Below are 18,272 nucleotides of genomic sequence, written 5' to 3'. Positions count from 1 at the left end.
GATTTAGTAATTTCCAGTCAAAAATGGTTCAGTTCAGAACTGATCAGAATGTTGGAATCAGTTCTAGTCAGAAGGTTCAAATCGATTCTACTCAAACAGTTGAATCGTTCCAGTTATAAACGGGTTGAGCTGGTTCTAGTCAGAAAGTTTCATTCTGTTCTATTCGGAATGGCTGAGTTACTTCCAGTCAGAAAATTTGAGTCGATTCTAGTTAGAAGGTTTAAGACACAGTTAAAGTCAGAACTGGTTCAATTCAGTTCTTGTCGGAACATTTGAGTTGGGTGGGTTCTAGTCAGAGCATTTAGTCTGTTCTGTTCAGAATTTATGAGTCATTTCTAGTAAAAACATTCGAGGAAATTTCACTTGGTTCTGGTCAACATGTGTGAATTGGTTTAAGTCAGAACATTCGCTGAATAAATTTTTACTACACTGGATCAGAACTGTTTCCATGACTGAACAGAGTCGTCAGAGTGATGAAGGTCTACGTTTGGATCAGCAGAACTCTGTCAGACCTGATCCATCATAGAACGGCTGGACGTCAGGGCGTGGATTCGTCTGTAGCGCCCTCTGCTGTATTTGTTCTGGATGAACTTTGACCTCTCCTCATCTGTCGACTCTGGACGCAGCTGCTCAATAGCCGGCACAGCTGGAGCCCACACCTGATTGGCCAGTCTGTTGCCATGGATAACAAACAGCTGAGGAGATGAAAGGGTGAAAGGTTAGACAGGAAAGTTTGCCTTTTGATGACGGTGGGGTTTAAATAAGGACATATCAGATATAATTACAGCATCAGGTGTACATGATCACCTGGATATTGAACATCCCCTGTTCTCACCCCCACGTGTAGCATTTTGGGGTGTTGTGGTGGAAGGGAGGTCCCTTCTATTGTAGCCGCTGGCGGCTCACAAACAGGAAACCCTTGTTTCCTGTTTCCTGGGCACATCAGAGGGTGGAGTTGGTCCAGCAGTGTCTGGGGTTTATATGGACGCACCACGGTGGGCATGGGAAGTGGTGTGTTCTGAGGACAATTTGGTCTACAGGATACTCGCCTGGAGGCATTTGTCTGAACACTGACTCATTTTCCAAGGGGTCTGGTCTTCTTTAGTGTCAACTGGGGCTTCTGCCAGGATTCCCCGGCCCCCTTGGGCTCCTGTTCCATGGCCCCTCTGTTAGGATCTATAGCTTTTCTGGGTCCTGGGCACCTGGGTCCAACTGGACTCAAAGCAGTCTGACTATCGCTTAATTATGACATCCCATCTTGTTTGAATTCATGCTTGTGTTGTTCTTACTCTCAAATGTAAGTCGCTTTGGATAAAAGCACCTGCTAAATGACTGTAGAAAAGAATACCTGTTAGGATCTGAGGGGTTTGGGGCCTTTGGGAGCCTTTCTGTTAGGATTTTTTTGGCGCATTTCTGTTTTTCTTTGAGCTTCTCTGCACAGCTGACTTCTCAGGAGAAAAACTGATTCATTTACAAGTGTCACGGCCTCTTCTTCTTTGTTCTTTAATTATGTGTGTGTGCAGGTGAAGCTGGAGTGTACCTGGCTGTGCATGCGTGCGTCAAGGGTCCGATGCACTGCGCGTATAAAAGACCCGCCTATGGCCGGCCTCAGCCCTCTCTTTTTCTCGTTCCGCTCCCAGGCCGCACCTGCACCCGCTGCACCTTGCCTTTTGCTTTACTTTTAGTTTAGCTTTACACCATACAACACTGCACTCATTATATTCCACACACAACCATGCACGCACTTACACTTCTGATTTTGCAGGCAGCCACACTTCATGGTTATCTTATTTTGCCTTAGTTTTGGTTAATCTTTCGTTAATAAATTATCATAATTGGCCTTATCTGTTGTTTGGCTTAATTTTGTTATAGCCGTGAGCCAGGTTATGACAGATTGGGGGCTCATCCTTAACTGCTTCGGGTTACTGTGGACTGGTTTTGTGCGCCAAAGTTGTGCGTTATCCTTTAGGTGATGCATTTTTGTAGGCCTGTTTTTGCTTGTTCTTTGTTTGGTGTTTGGGCGCGAACAGGTGATCTTTTTGTGAGGGGGAGAGCACCGCAGTGACGTCACTCTGACGTTTTGGTAGGTTTTCCCTGGCGGACGGATCTTTTGGGTGCATGCCCCTTTTTGTTTGCTAGGAGCGGGAGATGCACCTTTGTTTGTTGGCTGGGAGTGGAAGAGTGTTTTCTCCAACTTCAGTTAACCAAGGTGAGTAAAGTGTTTGCCTTGTGCACCTTAACCTATCATCTGCAGGCCTGTGTCCCGGTTAGGAACAGAGACGCTGCTCCTTTGGGCTTCGCCTGTTTGTTTTTTTTTATATAGTGTCGTGGGGCTAGTGTTTGCTGCGCAAGCAGTAATCTCGGGAGCACGTCCGTGGTGTTTTGGGGGGTAGTCTTTACAGATTGCCTCACGTACCCGCTGGTTTTCAGTGCGTAACTACCCGCCGCTGATCTGCGTGAAGACTAGGGTTGAGCTTGGTGATAGGTAAGTTTAGTTAGGCAGGTGAGGTAGCGGGGCATTTGGTCTGCCGCTGTTTGTCTGGTGCCTTTTGGTCGGCGCTTTATCTTGCATTGGTGGCTCTTCTGTTTGTTTTGTGAGGAGAAATCATGGTAAATGTAACAGAGTTTTTTAGTTCTCCCACTGTGGAATTTTTGGATAAATGTACCAAAGATCAGTTGCTTGAGATTGGTAGACATTATGATATTGAAATTGACAGTAAACGCCTTAACGAAAATTTTAAGGCCATATTGATTACTAATTTAATTGAGAAAGGTGTTTTTTTGGCCAAACCACCTGTTTCTTTACCGGGTGCAACTTTGTTACCTCCAGGCTTAACATTTGAGCAACAGAAAGAATTGTTAAGACTGCAGTTTGAAATCAAACAAGTGAAGTTGGAGGCGATTAGAGAGAGCAGACACAATCAAAGTATGGTATGCTCGTTGTCTGGTTCCTCTGGGAGTACTGCTGACACTTTTGACATTATTGGTAACTTGCACCGTTTGCCAAAATTTTCGGAGAGTGACCCGGATTCATTTTTCTTGATTTTTGATGTTTGGCCGAGGCGCGTAATTGGGACAGTTCTGCATGCACCATGCTGCTACAGTGCGTTCTTGTGGGCCGCGTGCAGGAGGCGTTTTCTGCATTGTCTGCGTTGGATAGCCAGGATTATGTTAAGGTGAAGGCGACTGTTTTAAAGGCCTATGAGTTGGTGCCCGAGGCGTACCGACAGCGGTTTCGGTCGTGCAGAAAGGCCTCTGGACAGAGTTATCTGGAGTTCGCTCGGGATTTGAGATTGCACTTCACGCGCTGGTGCTCAGCTGCGAATGTTAAGGATTATGAGCAGCTTTGCGAGCTAATTCTTTTGGAACAGCTAAAGAATACGGTGCCGGACGTGGTGGCAACTTACATGTGTGAACAAAAAGCTGAGACAGCAGCTGTGGCCACGGCACTGGCGGACGATTATATTTTGACGCATAAGTCCCAGTTTGTGCATGGTAGTGGGCTTAATGCAGGTGAAGGGCGCGGTGAGCGCCGAGCAGGGCCCGTGCGCCATTTTGATAGGCCTCCTAGCTGCCGTGATGGGGGTAAAGTATGTAACTATTACCATGAAAAAGGCCATTGGAAATTGGACTGCCCAGTGTTGATATCTAAAAGTAGAAACTTGAAAAAGAATGTCAAACCGGCCGCGTTAGCCGCTCCTGTTACCTGTACAGATCAAGCTAATTTTGAGCGCACTGCATCTGCTTTGTGTGAACCCAGCGTGCTGGCTTCATATGCTCCTTTTATTAGAGATGGGTTTTTGTCATTGACAGGTGGCCCAAAGACCCCTGTTAAAATTCTGAGGGACACAGGAGCGTATGATTCCTATGTGGTGTTACGTCCCGTTTTCAAAGGGGTATGAGCGGGGTGCAACATATACAACAGTCGTGGACAGATGTACAAATGAAACACGGTATTTTATTGTGATGAGTATAAATATAGGATAAAACAGGAAGTCAAACAAATAAAACAGGAAGTGAAACATGAATAGTGTTGGGGTTGGTGAAACTGCTGAAAGAAACACAAAAAGGGGATTACTAAACCTTAACCAAAATCCGCTGAGTAAATTAAACTAAGACAAATTCATATAAACAAAGGTGTGCCCCAAACTCAGCGTCATAACTAAACAACAAAAGTGCAGCAGTTCCAATAAACTAATGTGACCGTTGTCACAAATAAAACACACTAACCTAGCCCAGCACAACCTAAACAAAGTTAAACACCAAAATTAATAAAACTGGCAGAACACATAATAACTCAAAGCACAACTCAAACCAAAACTGTGTGTATACAAAGGGAAGCCCAAACCAACAAGACTATTACAAAATCCCCAAAGGGAACAGTAGTGCCACCATAAGGCTGCCAGAGTGAGAGGAAGCAGCCTGTGCTGTCTAGCTTCTCCCTCCCGAATGAGCTCAGCAACAGTCCTTTATTTGCTGGAGGACTGTGGCTGGAGTTGTGAATGGATGAGTGCTGAGCCAACCAGAGGGGAGGAGACGACGGTGTGACGGCTCCAGCCACTCCAAACAGAGAATCAGGGGCAGGCATTTGCATGGGTGATGAGCCTCAGGTGTCGCCCAATCATACCCCTACTTTGGGTCGTAACATGTGGTGTGCTCGGTTCTGTCGTTCTCCTCCAGCTTGGCTACAGGTGAGTACATTTTGAGTCGAGGCATGGGTTTGACGGTGTTGCCTATTCCGTTACATAAAATGAATTTGGAATGTGAGCTTGTGCAGGGTGAAGTGTCTGTGGGCGTGCGGCCAGCGTTGCCCATACATGGAGTTCATTTCATTCTGGGCAATGGCTTGGCAGGTAGTCGTGTCTGGTCAGATGCTCCTCTCTTACTGCGCTAAGCTGGTTCGCCTGTCTGTGACAGTGACGTCTATGTGTCAGCCTCTCCTCTGGTTATGCTGTCTCCGTCTGCTCCTGGGGGTAGTTTGTCTCCGCCTCCTGGGGTGTTTTCAGCTTGTGCGGTTACGCGTGCCATGCGTAAAGCTCAATTGGATGCAGTCTCTGTTGATGAGGACGTTGTTTTGTCTGTGGCAGATTTTCCTCTGAATGTGTCAGACGAGGAGTTGGTCCGGGAGCAGCGCAATGATTCATCTTTGACAGATGCCTTTGGTCTTGCTGTCCCTGAGGCGGACATAGCGAGCATGGCTAATGGGTACTTTGTGCAGAATAGTTTGTTGTTTAGGAAGTGGACGTTCGTGGGCGACTGCGTGCGTGACGTTGTTTTTCAACTTGTAGTTCCATCTAAATTTCGCACTGCTGTCCTTAGAGTTGCACATAATGACATTGGTCACTTTGGTGTGCGTAAAACATATTTGAGTTTTCTCAAATATTTTTTCCGGCCGAGGGTCAAACACGACGTGTCTGCATTTATTAAAACATGCCATGTGTGCCAGCTAACAGAAAAACCCAATCAAACCATTAAACCAGCACCATTACATCCTATTCCAGCGGTAAGTGAACCTTTTGAATATCTGCTCATCGACTATGTGGGTCAGCTGCCGAGTTCTAAATCTGGCTGTAAATACCTGCCTACAGTAATGTGCCAAAGGACCCGCTACCCGGCTTCTTATCCTTTACGGTCCATTACAACAAGAGCTGTGGTCAAAGCGCTGTCCCAGTTTATTTCGGTGTTTGGGATTCCGAAAATAATACAAAGTGATCGTGGTTCCAATTTTACGTCCCACATGTTTGCTCAAGTCCTCAAAGCACTTGGAGTACAACACAATCAGTCCTCTGCTTATCATGCTCAAAACCAAGGAGCACTCGAGCCGTTTCACCAAACCTTAAAGTCCCTTCTGCGCACATTTTGTACCGAGCTTGATAGGGACTGGGAAGAGGGCCTTCCCTGGCTTATGCTGGCGGCTAGGGAAGCGGTACAGGAGAGCATGGGTTTTAGCCCTAATGACCTTGTTTTCGGCCACTCTGTGCGGGGTCCTTTAGCTGCGTTGAAGGCCAATTTTGTGGACGCAGACCCGCCTAAAAACTTGATAGACTTTGTGAATGGTTTTTGCCATCGTCTTTTTGTGACGGGCTGTATGGCCAAGGATAAGCTGGAGCAGGCTCAGGAAAAAAATGAAGGTTTATGACCGTAGAGCAGAGCGCCATGAGTTTTGTCCAGGCGACCAGGTGCTCGCTCTTACACCTGTGGTAGGCTCCCCTTTTCAGGCAAAGTATTCTGGTCCTTACACCGTGACCGAGAAGCTTTTTGACTTGAATTATTTAATAACGACTCCGGGCAGGAAAAAGTCTACTCAACTCTGCCATGTGAATCTTTTAAGACCTTATTATTAGCGTGCTCCAGATGGCGGTGTGGGGTTTTCGGGTTCTGTGCGTCCCGCTTTGGCTGTTTCCCTCACTGTTGTGCAGCGGGACGGTGTTCCGGAGCCAGACGACAGTCTGTTATTTGGCCGTTTAAAAAACTCGGAGTCCTTGAGTAACTTAGAGCATTTGTTGTCCCATCGGCTGAGTCACAACGCAGTGATTTGTCCAGGTTAATTAATAAATTCCTTGTTTTGTTTGGGGACGTTCCATCTCGTACCACCTGGATAGCGCATGACATAGACGTTGGGGACGCACGACCGATTAGGCAGCGTTTCTATCGCATGGGTCCTGAAAAGTTAAAATATCTGGACACAGAAATTGATTACATGCTCGAAAATAATATTGCGGTGCCTTCTTCCTCAAGCTGGGCCTCTCCTTGTATTTTGGTGCCAAAGTCCGACAAAACGCCACGGTTTTGCACAGACATGCGTAAGGTTAATGCGGTGACCAAAGCGGACTCCTTCCCGTTGCCCCGCATGGACGACTGCATTGACCGGGTGGGGTCGGCTAAGTTTGTGTCCAAATTGGACTTGTTGAAGGGCTATTGGAGGTGTCTAAGCATGCACAGGAAATTGCTGCATTTGTCACTCCTTCGGGCCTGTACTCCTACACCATTATGCCGTTCAGTCTGAAGAACGCTCCCGCCACTTTCCAGCGGCTTATGAACATGGTGGTTGCTGGATTTGAGGGTTGCTCAGTTTATCTGGATGACCTGGTGATTTACAGTGACACTTGGCATTCCCATCTGCGACGTATCCAAGCTTTGTTGGAGCGGCTCGCTGACGCGCGTCTTACTATTAACTTTGCTAAGTGCGAGTTCGCCAAAGCAACCGTAACATATCTGGGTCGCGTAGTGGGACAGGGTGTGGTGGCCCCGTTCATGCAAAGGTTGTTGCTGTTGCTGAATTTCTGCCTCCCACTACAAAAAAGCTGCAGCGTTTCTTAGGTCTTGTGGGGTACTACAGAAGTTTTTGTAGGAACTTTTCTACTGTGGTGTTCCCATTGACAGAACTTCTGAAGGCCAAAGTTGACTTTGTTTGGTCCTTTGACTGTCAGCAGGCTTTCGATAATGTTAAGTCTCTGCTCTGTTCCCGCCCTGTGCTGTCAGCTCCTTGTTTTGACAGGCCGTTCATGCTCCAGGTGGATGCCAGTCAGGTGGGAGCTGGGGTGGTCCTGCTTCAGGAGGATGACCGGGGTGTGGCCAAGCCTGTCTGTTTCTTCTCTAAAAAGTTTAATTGATACCAAGGTAATTACTCTGTAATTGAAAAGGAGGCCCTGGCTTTAATCTGGGCACTGCAACATTTTGAGGTTTATGTGGGGGGTTCTACGCCCTTAGTGGTGTATACTAACCACAACCCCTTGACCTTTCTGAGGTCTCTAAGGTGCCAGAACCAAAGGCTGATCAGGTGGTCCTTGTTTTTACAGGCGTACGACCTTGATATTAGACACATTCAAGGTCGTGACAATGTTATGGCCGATGCGTTGTCGAGAGCTCCTGTGGCTTAGTCTGTGGTTCACTGGTGTGTTTTGTTTGCCCTGTTTCTCGCCTCCTCTTCTCCTCTAGGCACCAGAGTGGTTGGGAATGGCTGAGGACAGGTTCATCGGGGTGGTGGTGGTAATGGTGGTTCAGTCTTGGGTAAATATGCACATTTGGCACTTAGTTTTGGTGTTTTGCTAACTTTTGATTTGGTGATTCATGGGGAAAATCCCCGTCTTTATGAGGGGGGGTGTCACGGCCCCTTCTTCTTTGTGGCCATGTTCTTTAATTATGTGTGTGTGCAGGTGAAGCTGGAGTGTACCTGGCTGTGCATGCGTGCGTCAAGGGCCCGACACACTGCACGTATAAAAGACCCACCTACGGCCGGCCTCAGCCCTCTCTTTTCCTCGTTCCGCTCCCAGGCCGCACCTGCGCCCGCTGCACCTTGCCTTTTACTTTACTTTTAGTTTAGCTTTACACCATCCAAAACTGCACTCATTACGTTCTACACACAACCATGCACGCACCTACACTTCTGATTTTGCAGACAGCCACACTTCATTGTTATCTTATTTTGCCTTAGTTTTGGTTCATCTTTCATTAATAAATTATCATAATTGGCCTTATCTGTTGTTTGCCGTAATTTTGTTATAGCCATGAGCCGGGTTATGACATAAGGGAGACCCAGCCCCGTCAGTAAATGTTTTACTTTTCTACTTGGATTCAAACCTTCAGCAGGAGATTTACTTGTTCTCTTATTCATTGCAGACTCCCTCAGGTCCTTAGTTATTTAGACCTACTTACTCTTTGAACAGGCACCTTTTAATTTACAACCACAGGAACTTTTTCAGAGCTGGGAAGGAATTTAGAAAACAACCGGCTGACATGCATCAACCAATCAGCAGCAGCCTGGAACCTCATCCTCACCTGTAAGAGTGGTTCAGTCCAGATCTTGTTGTCCATCTTCAGACTACGGACCTTAGACAGCTTGCTGCCCAGAGCTCGATGTTGACCTGAGAACAGACAAGAAGACATAACATTCAGGTTTCAGTCGTTTACACACAGAAACACCAAGGAAAGACCAGGTCCAGAGACCAAATCCAGAGACCAGGTCCAGACACCATCCAGAGAATTAGGTCCGTAGTGTCAACAGGACAGAGTCATAAAAGTGACACCCTAAAAACCAAAACATGTCAAAAAGGAATGATGTGACTTTTGGTTTTGGGACAAAATTCATGAAGTTAGAGTCAGCAGATGTTTTCTGTTCATGTCAGTTAAACCAAGAAATTCTCCAAACTGTATCTTCTAGTACCGGCTCATCCTCTTCAGCGGGACCTTCCTCTTGTACGGTGTCGTCCTCATTAACTGGGTCTTCCTTCCCAGTAAATTTTCAGACCAACAACCATACCACGTTTAAAGTCACTTAAATCCCCTTTCTTCCTCATTCTGATGATCAGTTTGAAATTCATCAACTCGTCTTCACCATGTCTACATGACTACATGCTGCCCTGTGATTGGCTGGTTAGATATCTGCGTTAACAGGAAGTTGAACAGGTGGAGCTGATAAAGTGGATGATGGCTGTAGATTATATGATCATGTAAAAACTGTAAGAAGCCCTTTTTTTAAGACTGAACAGATGCTTCTTGTGCAGAAACAACAGGCGCTCAAAGAGCTGAACGTCATTGGAAAGATTTCTGGCCCCATTAGTCGTTTACGAGACAAACAGCTGGAATAATCTGGGAATTTTTGTGTAAATATTTTGGAAAATTTCCTGGAAAACTGGAAGTTTTTATTCCTCTTTTTAAACTTTCTAAATAATGTCAACTGGTGCTGAGATAAAAACTGGAAAGTGTAAATGACAACGTCGTACCTGCGCAGTTCTGACAGATGACCAGCAGCAGGTTGACCGACGCCCATTCAGGACTGGCTGCACCGCAGTCGCCACATACCTTGTTGTATGGGTTTTCCCAGAGACGCAGCGTCACCTGGCTGCAGGACAGAGCATTGCGAATGGTTGAGGACAAGCTGTCCAACCAGACGGACAGATCCTTTGATGAATCGACGGACAGGCTGCAGAGGGTTGGGGAGAAGAATGTAAGAATGACATCATGTGATCATGCACACAGGTAGACAGAAACAGGTGCATACTTGAAGGTCTTGTATGGAGTGATGAGGCTAAACGAGTGTTTTCCTATGCACTTCACTGTGGCCACATTCAGAGGGACGGAGAAGGATGCCACGCCTAGCTGGAAGCTGTCTTTGTTAGGATAAATCCACAGATCATGACCCCACACTGCAGCGTAGGCGCGGCTTCGTGTATCCTTGATGGTGATTTGTCCATGCAACTCTGGGGGGGCGGGGCTTGGCTGGCCTCTAGCTGCCAGCAGAGATGTGACCCAACCTTCCTGAACCTCTGAGGGGACAACCAAGAAGGAGACACATGAGACATCCAGGGAAATGTTCCTCATGAAAACATGACTTCTGTCTAAGACTTCTGTTAAACTCCAGAATACATGAGCTGAAACCTAAACACGGTTCAGATCTAGTCCAGTAGAGTCCAGTAGAAGCTAGTTTCTTACCAGTGTTCAGAGCCATGAAGTCATATTGTTTCTTCCTGAAGAAGATGGAGAACCGGCCTTTGTCCTGGGTCCGCACATTGGTTATACTGGAGACATGAAATAAGACTTCACTGAACCGGTCCTGGTGGACAAACAGACACACCCATTACTCAGGTCAGAGAGACAGGTGATACAGAGTGATAGGTGAGACAGAGAGACAGGTGAGACAGTGATAAGTAAGACAGAGAGAGACGGGCTAGACAGAGAGACAGGTGAGAAAGAGAGAGACAGGTGAGAAAGAGAGACAGGTGAGACTTGTCCACGTACTGTGCGTTTTTTCCACAGATGCATCAACTGTCCATCCAGTGTCGCCCATAAAACACTGTATCTATTTAGAGAGACAGAAAATTTGTTTACCATCCATCCATCCATCCATCCATCCATCCATCCATCCATCCATCTATCCATCCATCCATCTCTGAGATGAAGGTCATCTTCATATATGATATCGCCCAGATGTCTCTGACACAGAGAACCAGGACTTTTTCCAGGTGTCCTCAGCTCATCTGATGAAGTTTGTTACCTGAAGCCCTTCCAGACATCCAACCAGCTGTTTCGAACCACAGCACTTTGAGGAGCAGAGCTCCCACCACTCCCCTTCTTCCTGGAAACTCGGATGGTGGCCGCCCTGCAGAGGAAAAACATCCTTAATGTCCTCACTAAGGTCAAAAAGTCTCTGAAGTCTTAGATATCCATCCATTCATCCATCAATTTGTGAAGTCTATTCCAGCAGCCGTAAGGGCAGGGTACTCTTGGAAAGCCGTAAGGGCAGGGTACGCTCCGTCACAGTAGTTGGATTATGAGAACTTTAAGAACTCAGAGAGAAAGAACTTTGACATCACTCTCCTAATCTTCATTTAATCTGGATAAAAGACTGAGATTAAGAGACTCTACTTTGTGGCCTTACATCTGGCAAAACTGGTCCTAACACTGCCCCCTATTGGTTATTTACATGTTGCAGTTTGTGGATGTGTAGCGTTATGATGTTTCTTCTCTCAATATTGACCTACAATACCACCCCCTCGACACTGGCCTACAGGACCGTCACCTTAACTTGGACCTACAAGACCATCACCTCAACATTCACCTACAGGACCGTCACCTGATCACAACCCAACAGGACCGATTCCTCAGCATCTTCACTAAACCTGTATCATTGAAAGAATGTTGGTTTAAAATTATCAGGACAATGTTTTAGTGAAAGTATCTAAAACACATCTGTCTCATCTGGACTGACAGGTTTAGAGCTGGGTCTTCTTTCATCTCTGTTATCACTTTATCACCAGTTTTCATTTCCCTGAGGTCTTTGGTCAGTCCCATGAACATTGGAGTGTTTTTGTTCATCATAACTGTAGAAATCAAACTGAAATCTGGAATCAGAACCATACAGTTGTGAACCATAAACAGATCATTGACCCTGGCTGAAAGGTCATCTGCATTTACCTTGGGGTCTTCTGTTTTATGGGTTTTTCTGATTGGTTCACTCGATTAGGAGGGGGTGGGGCTGGTCGAGTGGGGATCAAACGTTCAGGCTGATTTAACCGCACACTGCAAAATAAAAAATAAACAACACACAGTAAGTTTCATCTTTGGAAACAGCTTCTGTGGTTTTACATATAGAACCCACCCGTTGGTAGTTCCGGTCAGCTCAGAACCAGTATCTCCCTCCATTGGTCCATCAGAACCAGATAGGGCAGGGCTACCTCCTGTATCATCCTCCTCATTGGATGACTCTTCCTCTTGGCTCATCCAGCAGGCTAACACAGTGACATATGGGTCCTCCTCTTTAGGGGTATGAGAAGACGGACATAAAACTGGAACCAGAACATACAAACCAGGATCAGAAGAATGAAAGAAGGATTAATGTCAACAGAAAAGATCCTTCAGTACCTTCCTCAGTGTACTCTGCAGCAGTCTCCACAGGTGGTAGCTTGACTCCTGCAGCCGGGTCTAATGATGATGTCACCAGCTGAGAGAGCTCTCCAACATCTGGACTCAGAGAGACAGCCAATATCATTTCATGTATTCAAATAAAGTTTTATTTAGAAAAACTTTCTGTCCACTTCAGTTGGTGATGAATAAAATAATTTTACTTATTTGCCTTGGCAGAACAAACACTGTAGCTAGACTGTAACCAGGATTGTAAACTGGACTGTAAACTGGACTGTAAACTGAACTATAACTTGACCGTAAGTGGACTGTAAACTGGACTGTGAACTTCACTGTAACTGGACTGTTAAGTGGGCTATAAATTAGACTGTAACTGGACTCTAAACTGGAGTGTTAACTGAACTGTCAAATGTACTGTTAACAGGAATGTAAACCAAACTAAACTGGACTGTAAACTGGACTGTAAACTCAAACTGTAAACCTGACTGTAACTGGACTAGACTGTAAACTGGGCTGTAAATAAGATTGTAAACTGGATGGTAAAGTGAACTGCAAACTTGACTGTAACTTGATAGTAAACTAAACTGTAACAGGACTGTAACTGTATTGTAAACTTGACTGTAACCTGGCAGTAAGATGACTGTAACTGGACTGTTATTGGGACTGTCAATTTGACTGTAACTGGACTATAAACCTGAGTAAACAGGACTGTAAACAATACTGTTAACTGGACTGTAGATTGGACCATACCATACAATAAACTGGACTGTAACTGGGCAGTAAATGCTCTTTAAACCAGATTGTGAACTGGACTGTAACTGGTCTGTAAGCCAAACTGTAAACTGGACTGTTACTGGTATATAAACTGTAATGTAAAACAAATTGTGAACTAGACTGTTTAATTTGGACTGGAACTTGACTTTAAACTGGACTGTAACTTGACTTTATCATGGACTATAACTGGACTGTCAACCTGAAGCATAAACGTCAGTCATCTAAAACTAGACCAACCAACTGGCACAAAGAACAGTCTGGAGGAGTTTTCATGATAACTGAAGTTTAACAGTCAACACTTTAAACAGGTACAGTCTGAACAGGATGAATGAATGCAGAATACACAGGTAACCACACCAGAACCTGAGGTGAACCATCAGACTCTGCCTGGTTAATACATTCAGTATGTTTGTTTCCTGAATGACACAAAAGCTAATCTATGATAGTGTCCTAAAGTCATATGATCATGATCAGCTGATTGATTGATTACCTTACCTGTGTTACCATCTCTAGCTCTGTCCCCTCTCAGTGATGATTCACCAGGTGAAAGGGACGGGGCTGATGGGAAGGGGCTGACAATAGGATTAGCTACACTGCTAACCATCCCCATGAAACTGGGAATGTTAGCCAGCGAGCTAATAATGTTATCTAAGTTAGCAGCACCTGCAGCAGGTGAGGGTGCAGAAAGGGAGGATTTTAGCACAGGTGTAGCAGGGCTAGCCACAGTGTAAGTAGCTTCTGCTAAGTCAGGTATGTGGGTGGAGATGCTATTAGCCATGCTGCCTCTGGAGAGTGGTGCTGAGGGGGCTGAAGAAGCTGAGGGGGCGGGGCCTCCAATGGCAGTGGCGACTCCGGCAAGTGACGGGATGTTGGTGGCGATGATTTCAGTGATTCCTGACAAGGTTGGAAAGACATCCTGGTTGGAGGCAGCAGGAGGAGGAGGAGCTTCTGGATCAGTGGGGTAAGACACAATGACATCATCATCTGAAATCAGCTGATATATTAGTCAAGCAAACACACCTCTATGGCCAGCAGCAGGTTCTGGTGACAATAAAACTGTTCAGACTGATTGTTCATGAAAAGCCTGTAAAACCTTTAAACTCTGATCCATGGAGTGAAGGTCTTCAATTTCCAGGTGTTTTTGCAGGTTGAGGAAAGCCTGGACCATCAGAGGTTAATATAGACAGGATGTTTGAGGACAAACCGGTCTCAGATAATCTCCAGCAGCATGACAGAACAAACCGGTTTCACACTGAAAACACGTCGGCAGCTAAAAATAATCTGGATCTACAATTTTTACTGTAAATGAGCCGTGACTCATCTCAGGTGTTTGAAGGTGAAAGAGACAAAGTGACAAACAGAAACCAGCCATCAACACGCGGTTTTCTCTCTGACAAATTTAATCTGATTTAGGAACCTAAAGGAATCTTTTTATGAAAGTAATGAATATTTTATATTCTGTTATATTTTGTCCATTGAATAAATATCAGAGATTTTTTGACTAAAATGCATAAACACAGGATATAACAGGATAATAAGGTACAGCAAGGTAACAGGGCAACAGGATATTGCAGGATAATGGTATAGCAGGGTAGAAGTTAAACCGAGGACAGGCCAATTTATGCTCTTCGCTAAAGATGGATATAGCGTCTTTCATTCGTCTTCTGCATTTTTTACGAGTATTTTGGCCTATTTTCAGGGCCCTTGCGTATGCAAAGCCCTAAATAGCTAATGGAGTAGCACCGTTAGAAACCATGGGGGGCAGTGTTGAGCAGTATAGGTGATGTGGAGCCCACGGAAAAAGTGAAGAAACTGCTGTGCATTTAATGGAGGCACAGATCACCTCCGTCTCCTGTGCTGCCTTATTAATGTCTCTGAGGATGAACATCATCATGATCCTCCATGTTTGTTATTGTCTGAAAACTTGGAGGTGAACATTTAACTCTGTACTTCCCTCTGGTTGGATGTGTTGGCTAATAACCATGTTAACATAGGGGGCATGAAATACAAAGTCAGTGGTGTTTGAAACGTACCTATTTACGTATGCAAAGGGAGCATAAATGGATCTTTACGGGGTATCAGGTTAAAAAAGGTTCTTGTAAAGGGGGAACAGGGTACATGTTGTTCTTTTTTTTAATCAACATAGTCTGGCGGGCCAGGTATTATTGACCCACAGACCACCAGTAGCTAAAGACTGGCTTGGAGCTTCAGGATGGAAACTGGTCTCTGTCTGGAAGGTGTTTGACCAGAAAGTCTCTCAGATCCAGATCAGCTACATGGCTGCAGACCGTTTCTATGGAAACGAGACAGCCTCAGATTATCAGCTGATAATCAGACACAGAAACGTCAGAGTTTCACATCTGTGATTGACAGCTTTGAGCTTGTTGGCACGGCAGCAGGTGATGATGATGTCATCAGTCACATAGCATGCATGTTGTGATACCTGTGTGTCATATCTATGTGTGTGTGAGGTATGTGTACCTGTACTCAGGTGGGCTCCGTTAGAGAGAGCTGGCTGCAGGTATTCATTCATCATGTCCCTGGAACACAAACCTTCAGCTGACTTCCTGTTCACCTTCACACAGATGGTCTGAATGGTTACAGGTGAACTCACCTGTCCAGGGAGGAGGTGGAGCTCCAGCTGTCTCTAGTGTAACGAGACCGGGGCTTCGGGACCGGAGGAGGCATCTGTAGATATGGAAAAGCATGAGGTACCAGAACCTGAACCTGGTGAGCCTGAGCTTGATCATGAACCTGAAACTGGGCCTGAACCTGAACTTAAACCTGAACCTAAATGTGAACATGAACCTCAACCTGAACCTAATGGACATAAATATGAATATGAACCTGATCCTTAACCTGAAACTAGACCTGAACCTGGACCATATCCTGATCCTGAACCTGAACCTGGTTAGTCTGAACACAGTTGCATCCCTGAATCATGTAATACTGGATCCTGGTTTGAACTTTGATCTAAGACCAACAGTGAATGTTTTGTGGTTCTGGTTCTGGTTTACATGGATCATCTAAACAAGTTTCACTGTTCTACGTTTCAGGTAAGGTCTGTAACTTTCAACCTATCCAGGTGTACCTATCCAGGTGTACCTGTCCAGGTGTACCTGTATATCGCCTGCTGATTGCTGGGATAGACTCCAGCCCAACCCTGAACTGGACTAAGTGGTGTAGAAAATGGAAGGATTGACATTTCAGGTGTGTAGACTTAAAGCAGTTTAAGTTCCTGGATCCGGTCACAGTGAAAATCTGCAGGTTACAAAAGTCTAGCATTTAAGTAGAAAAACATTTTTCATAAACGAGAACCGGAACCACGAAGGTCTGACCTAAACCATGAAGGTCTGACCAGAACCAGGAATGTCTGAACTGAGCCATGAAGGTCTGACCCAAGCCAAGGTCTGAACTAAACTATTAAGGTCTTACCAGAACCATGATGGTCCTGACCCAAACCATAAAGGTTTGAACTGAACAAAGAAGATCAGCCCAGAGCCATAAAGGTCGTACTAAAACCAGGAAGGTCTGATCCAAACCACAAAGGTCTTCTGGGTGAGAGGAGACAGTAAAAGCTGCTTCTAACAGGAATCCAGACACTCAAAGATCAAGATGAAAATAATCTGCTGGCTCACAGTCACCAAGTCACTGAATCACCAAGTTTCCAAGTCACTGATTCACCTCCCTCTAGCCTGTAGATCCACATTGTTGTTCCAGCACCGATCTGGTTTCTGAACATGTAAAACAGACTCATTCGTTCCCACCAACACAATCACCGACCTGCCGTTGTCTTACCTTTCAGTCTGCTCCTCCGTCAGCTCAGATTCCTGATGTTCACCTGACTCTAGCTGTCTCGACTTGTTTCTCGTTCTATCTGTTCACCTGTGTGTGAGGCTGTTTACCTGACAGCTCACCTGTCCGTCCTGTCGGTTCATGTCGTCACATGCTGGGCGTTGTTGTTGTCTCTGCGCTCATAAACTCTCTCTGTTAAATCAGAGCAGAGTCAGTTGCCAGATGGTTCTGATCCGGTCTGGCTGACCTGTAGTCCAGTCTCTGGCCCAGCAATCTGAACCTGGTCTTCCAGAACCGTTTGATCAACAGAGTAACTTGTTCTGAGTCCATCACTGACTGATACCAAATACATCTCTAATGATCCAGTTCTTTCACCTCCATGCTGGTCCGAACTCGAACTCTGGGCTCCAGTAGCCTAAACAGAACCGGATTACAGAGAGTGGTTCTGATATTATGTCATCAGGTGATAAACTGGACTCCTCAGTCAGTCAGTCAGGTGATCATGTGACAACCAATCAGAGCTCTTGTGGGGGAATCAGCGGAGTGTGACTGATCAATAATCAATTACTGGTGAACATGTTGGTGTTTACAGCAGGTGGTTCTGATCCAGTCATCAAGTAGGAGACTCTGATAGGCCAATCAGAGACGAGCTGGTTAAACAGAGAGTTTTACAGTGAAGCCTCACCTGCTCAACCTGCTGCAGGAATGTGGGCGGAGCTTCACCTGTAAGACTGAGCGTGTATTGTGTCATACTGTTATCCGACTGACTGTGTGTGTGTGTGTGTGTGTGTGTGTGTGTGTGTGTGTGTGATTTACACTGTAAGACACAGAAAACAGAAACGTGGACAAATGAAACAAAAACCTGTCAGAGTGAAGCATAATTCACCAAAAGACAGTGAACACAGCAGGAGAACACCTTACACAGCACAGAGCACCAGAGGGCAGTAAATGCATCACCATTCACTTTTACTTGTTTAGCACAAAGGCAATTAGGAGCAGACTGGGACAACAAATGGGCCTTGGAATACTGGCCCAGACTGGCCAAAATACACTAATCCTTTAGTCCTGAAATGAACATCAACTGTGCAACTCATTAAAACCTCTGAAGCGTGCAGGTAGCAGGAATCACTGAGAGTAGACACGGTAAAGAAGTGTGATCAGTCACAGTGATGAATATTAGAGCAGAGATTTATTTTAAACCTAATGATGCAGTCTGGTCCTGCATTATGGGATTCTCTGGTAAAGAGACAAACACAGAAGCTCTAACACACTGTTAATGTTGACAATCATGGTTAAAAATAATCTTCTCACTTTTAATAAGATGAATTTGTTCTGAAAGATCT

At 45.4% G+C, this 18,272-nt stretch overlaps 1 protein-coding gene across 2 annotated transcripts in view; it reads right to left on the bottom strand.

Moving 5' to 3' along the window:
• The window catches only part of LOC121654608 (arf-GAP with Rho-GAP domain, ANK repeat and PH domain-containing protein 1), a 28,361-nt gene extending 11,304 nt beyond the window's left edge, over positions 1–17,057 (bottom strand). The window contains exons 1-14 of one of the 2 annotated variants that reach the window (XM_042008824.1): positions 16,933–17,057; positions 15,749–15,822; positions 15,616–15,674; positions 13,630–14,082; positions 12,361–12,459; positions 12,098–12,284; positions 11,914–12,018; positions 10,994–11,098; positions 10,738–10,798; positions 10,432–10,552; positions 10,001–10,265; positions 9,723–9,922; positions 8,779–8,864; positions 513–695 (exon numbers count right to left, since the gene is read on the bottom strand). In XM_042008824.1, coding sequence (XP_041864758.1) covers positions 513–695; positions 8,779–8,864; positions 9,723–9,922; positions 10,001–10,265; positions 10,432–10,552; positions 10,738–10,798; positions 10,994–11,098; positions 11,914–12,018; positions 12,098–12,284; positions 12,361–12,459; positions 13,630–14,082; positions 15,616–15,674; positions 15,749–15,822 — 1,998 coding nt within the window. In that variant the 5' untranslated portion in view covers positions 16,933–17,057. The remainder of the gene's footprint in view (positions 1–512; positions 696–8,778; positions 8,865–9,722; positions 9,923–10,000; positions 10,266–10,431; positions 10,553–10,737; positions 10,799–10,993; positions 11,099–11,913; positions 12,019–12,097; positions 12,285–12,360; positions 12,460–13,629; positions 14,083–15,615; positions 15,675–15,748; positions 15,823–16,932) is intronic. The other variant, XM_042008825.1, reaches the window with a different exon arrangement.
• Positions 17,058–18,272: the final 1,215 nt, after the last annotated feature.

The sequence above is a fragment of the Melanotaenia boesemani genome, chromosome 15, assembly GCF_017639745.1.
Source record: "Melanotaenia boesemani isolate fMelBoe1 chromosome 15, fMelBoe1.pri, whole genome shotgun sequence".
NCBI classification, from domain to species: domain Eukaryota; kingdom Metazoa; phylum Chordata; class Actinopteri; order Atheriniformes; family Melanotaeniidae; genus Melanotaenia; species Melanotaenia boesemani.
The sequence above is the reverse complement of the archived record's forward strand: the minus strand, read 5'-3'. Positions and strand labels throughout refer to the sequence as shown.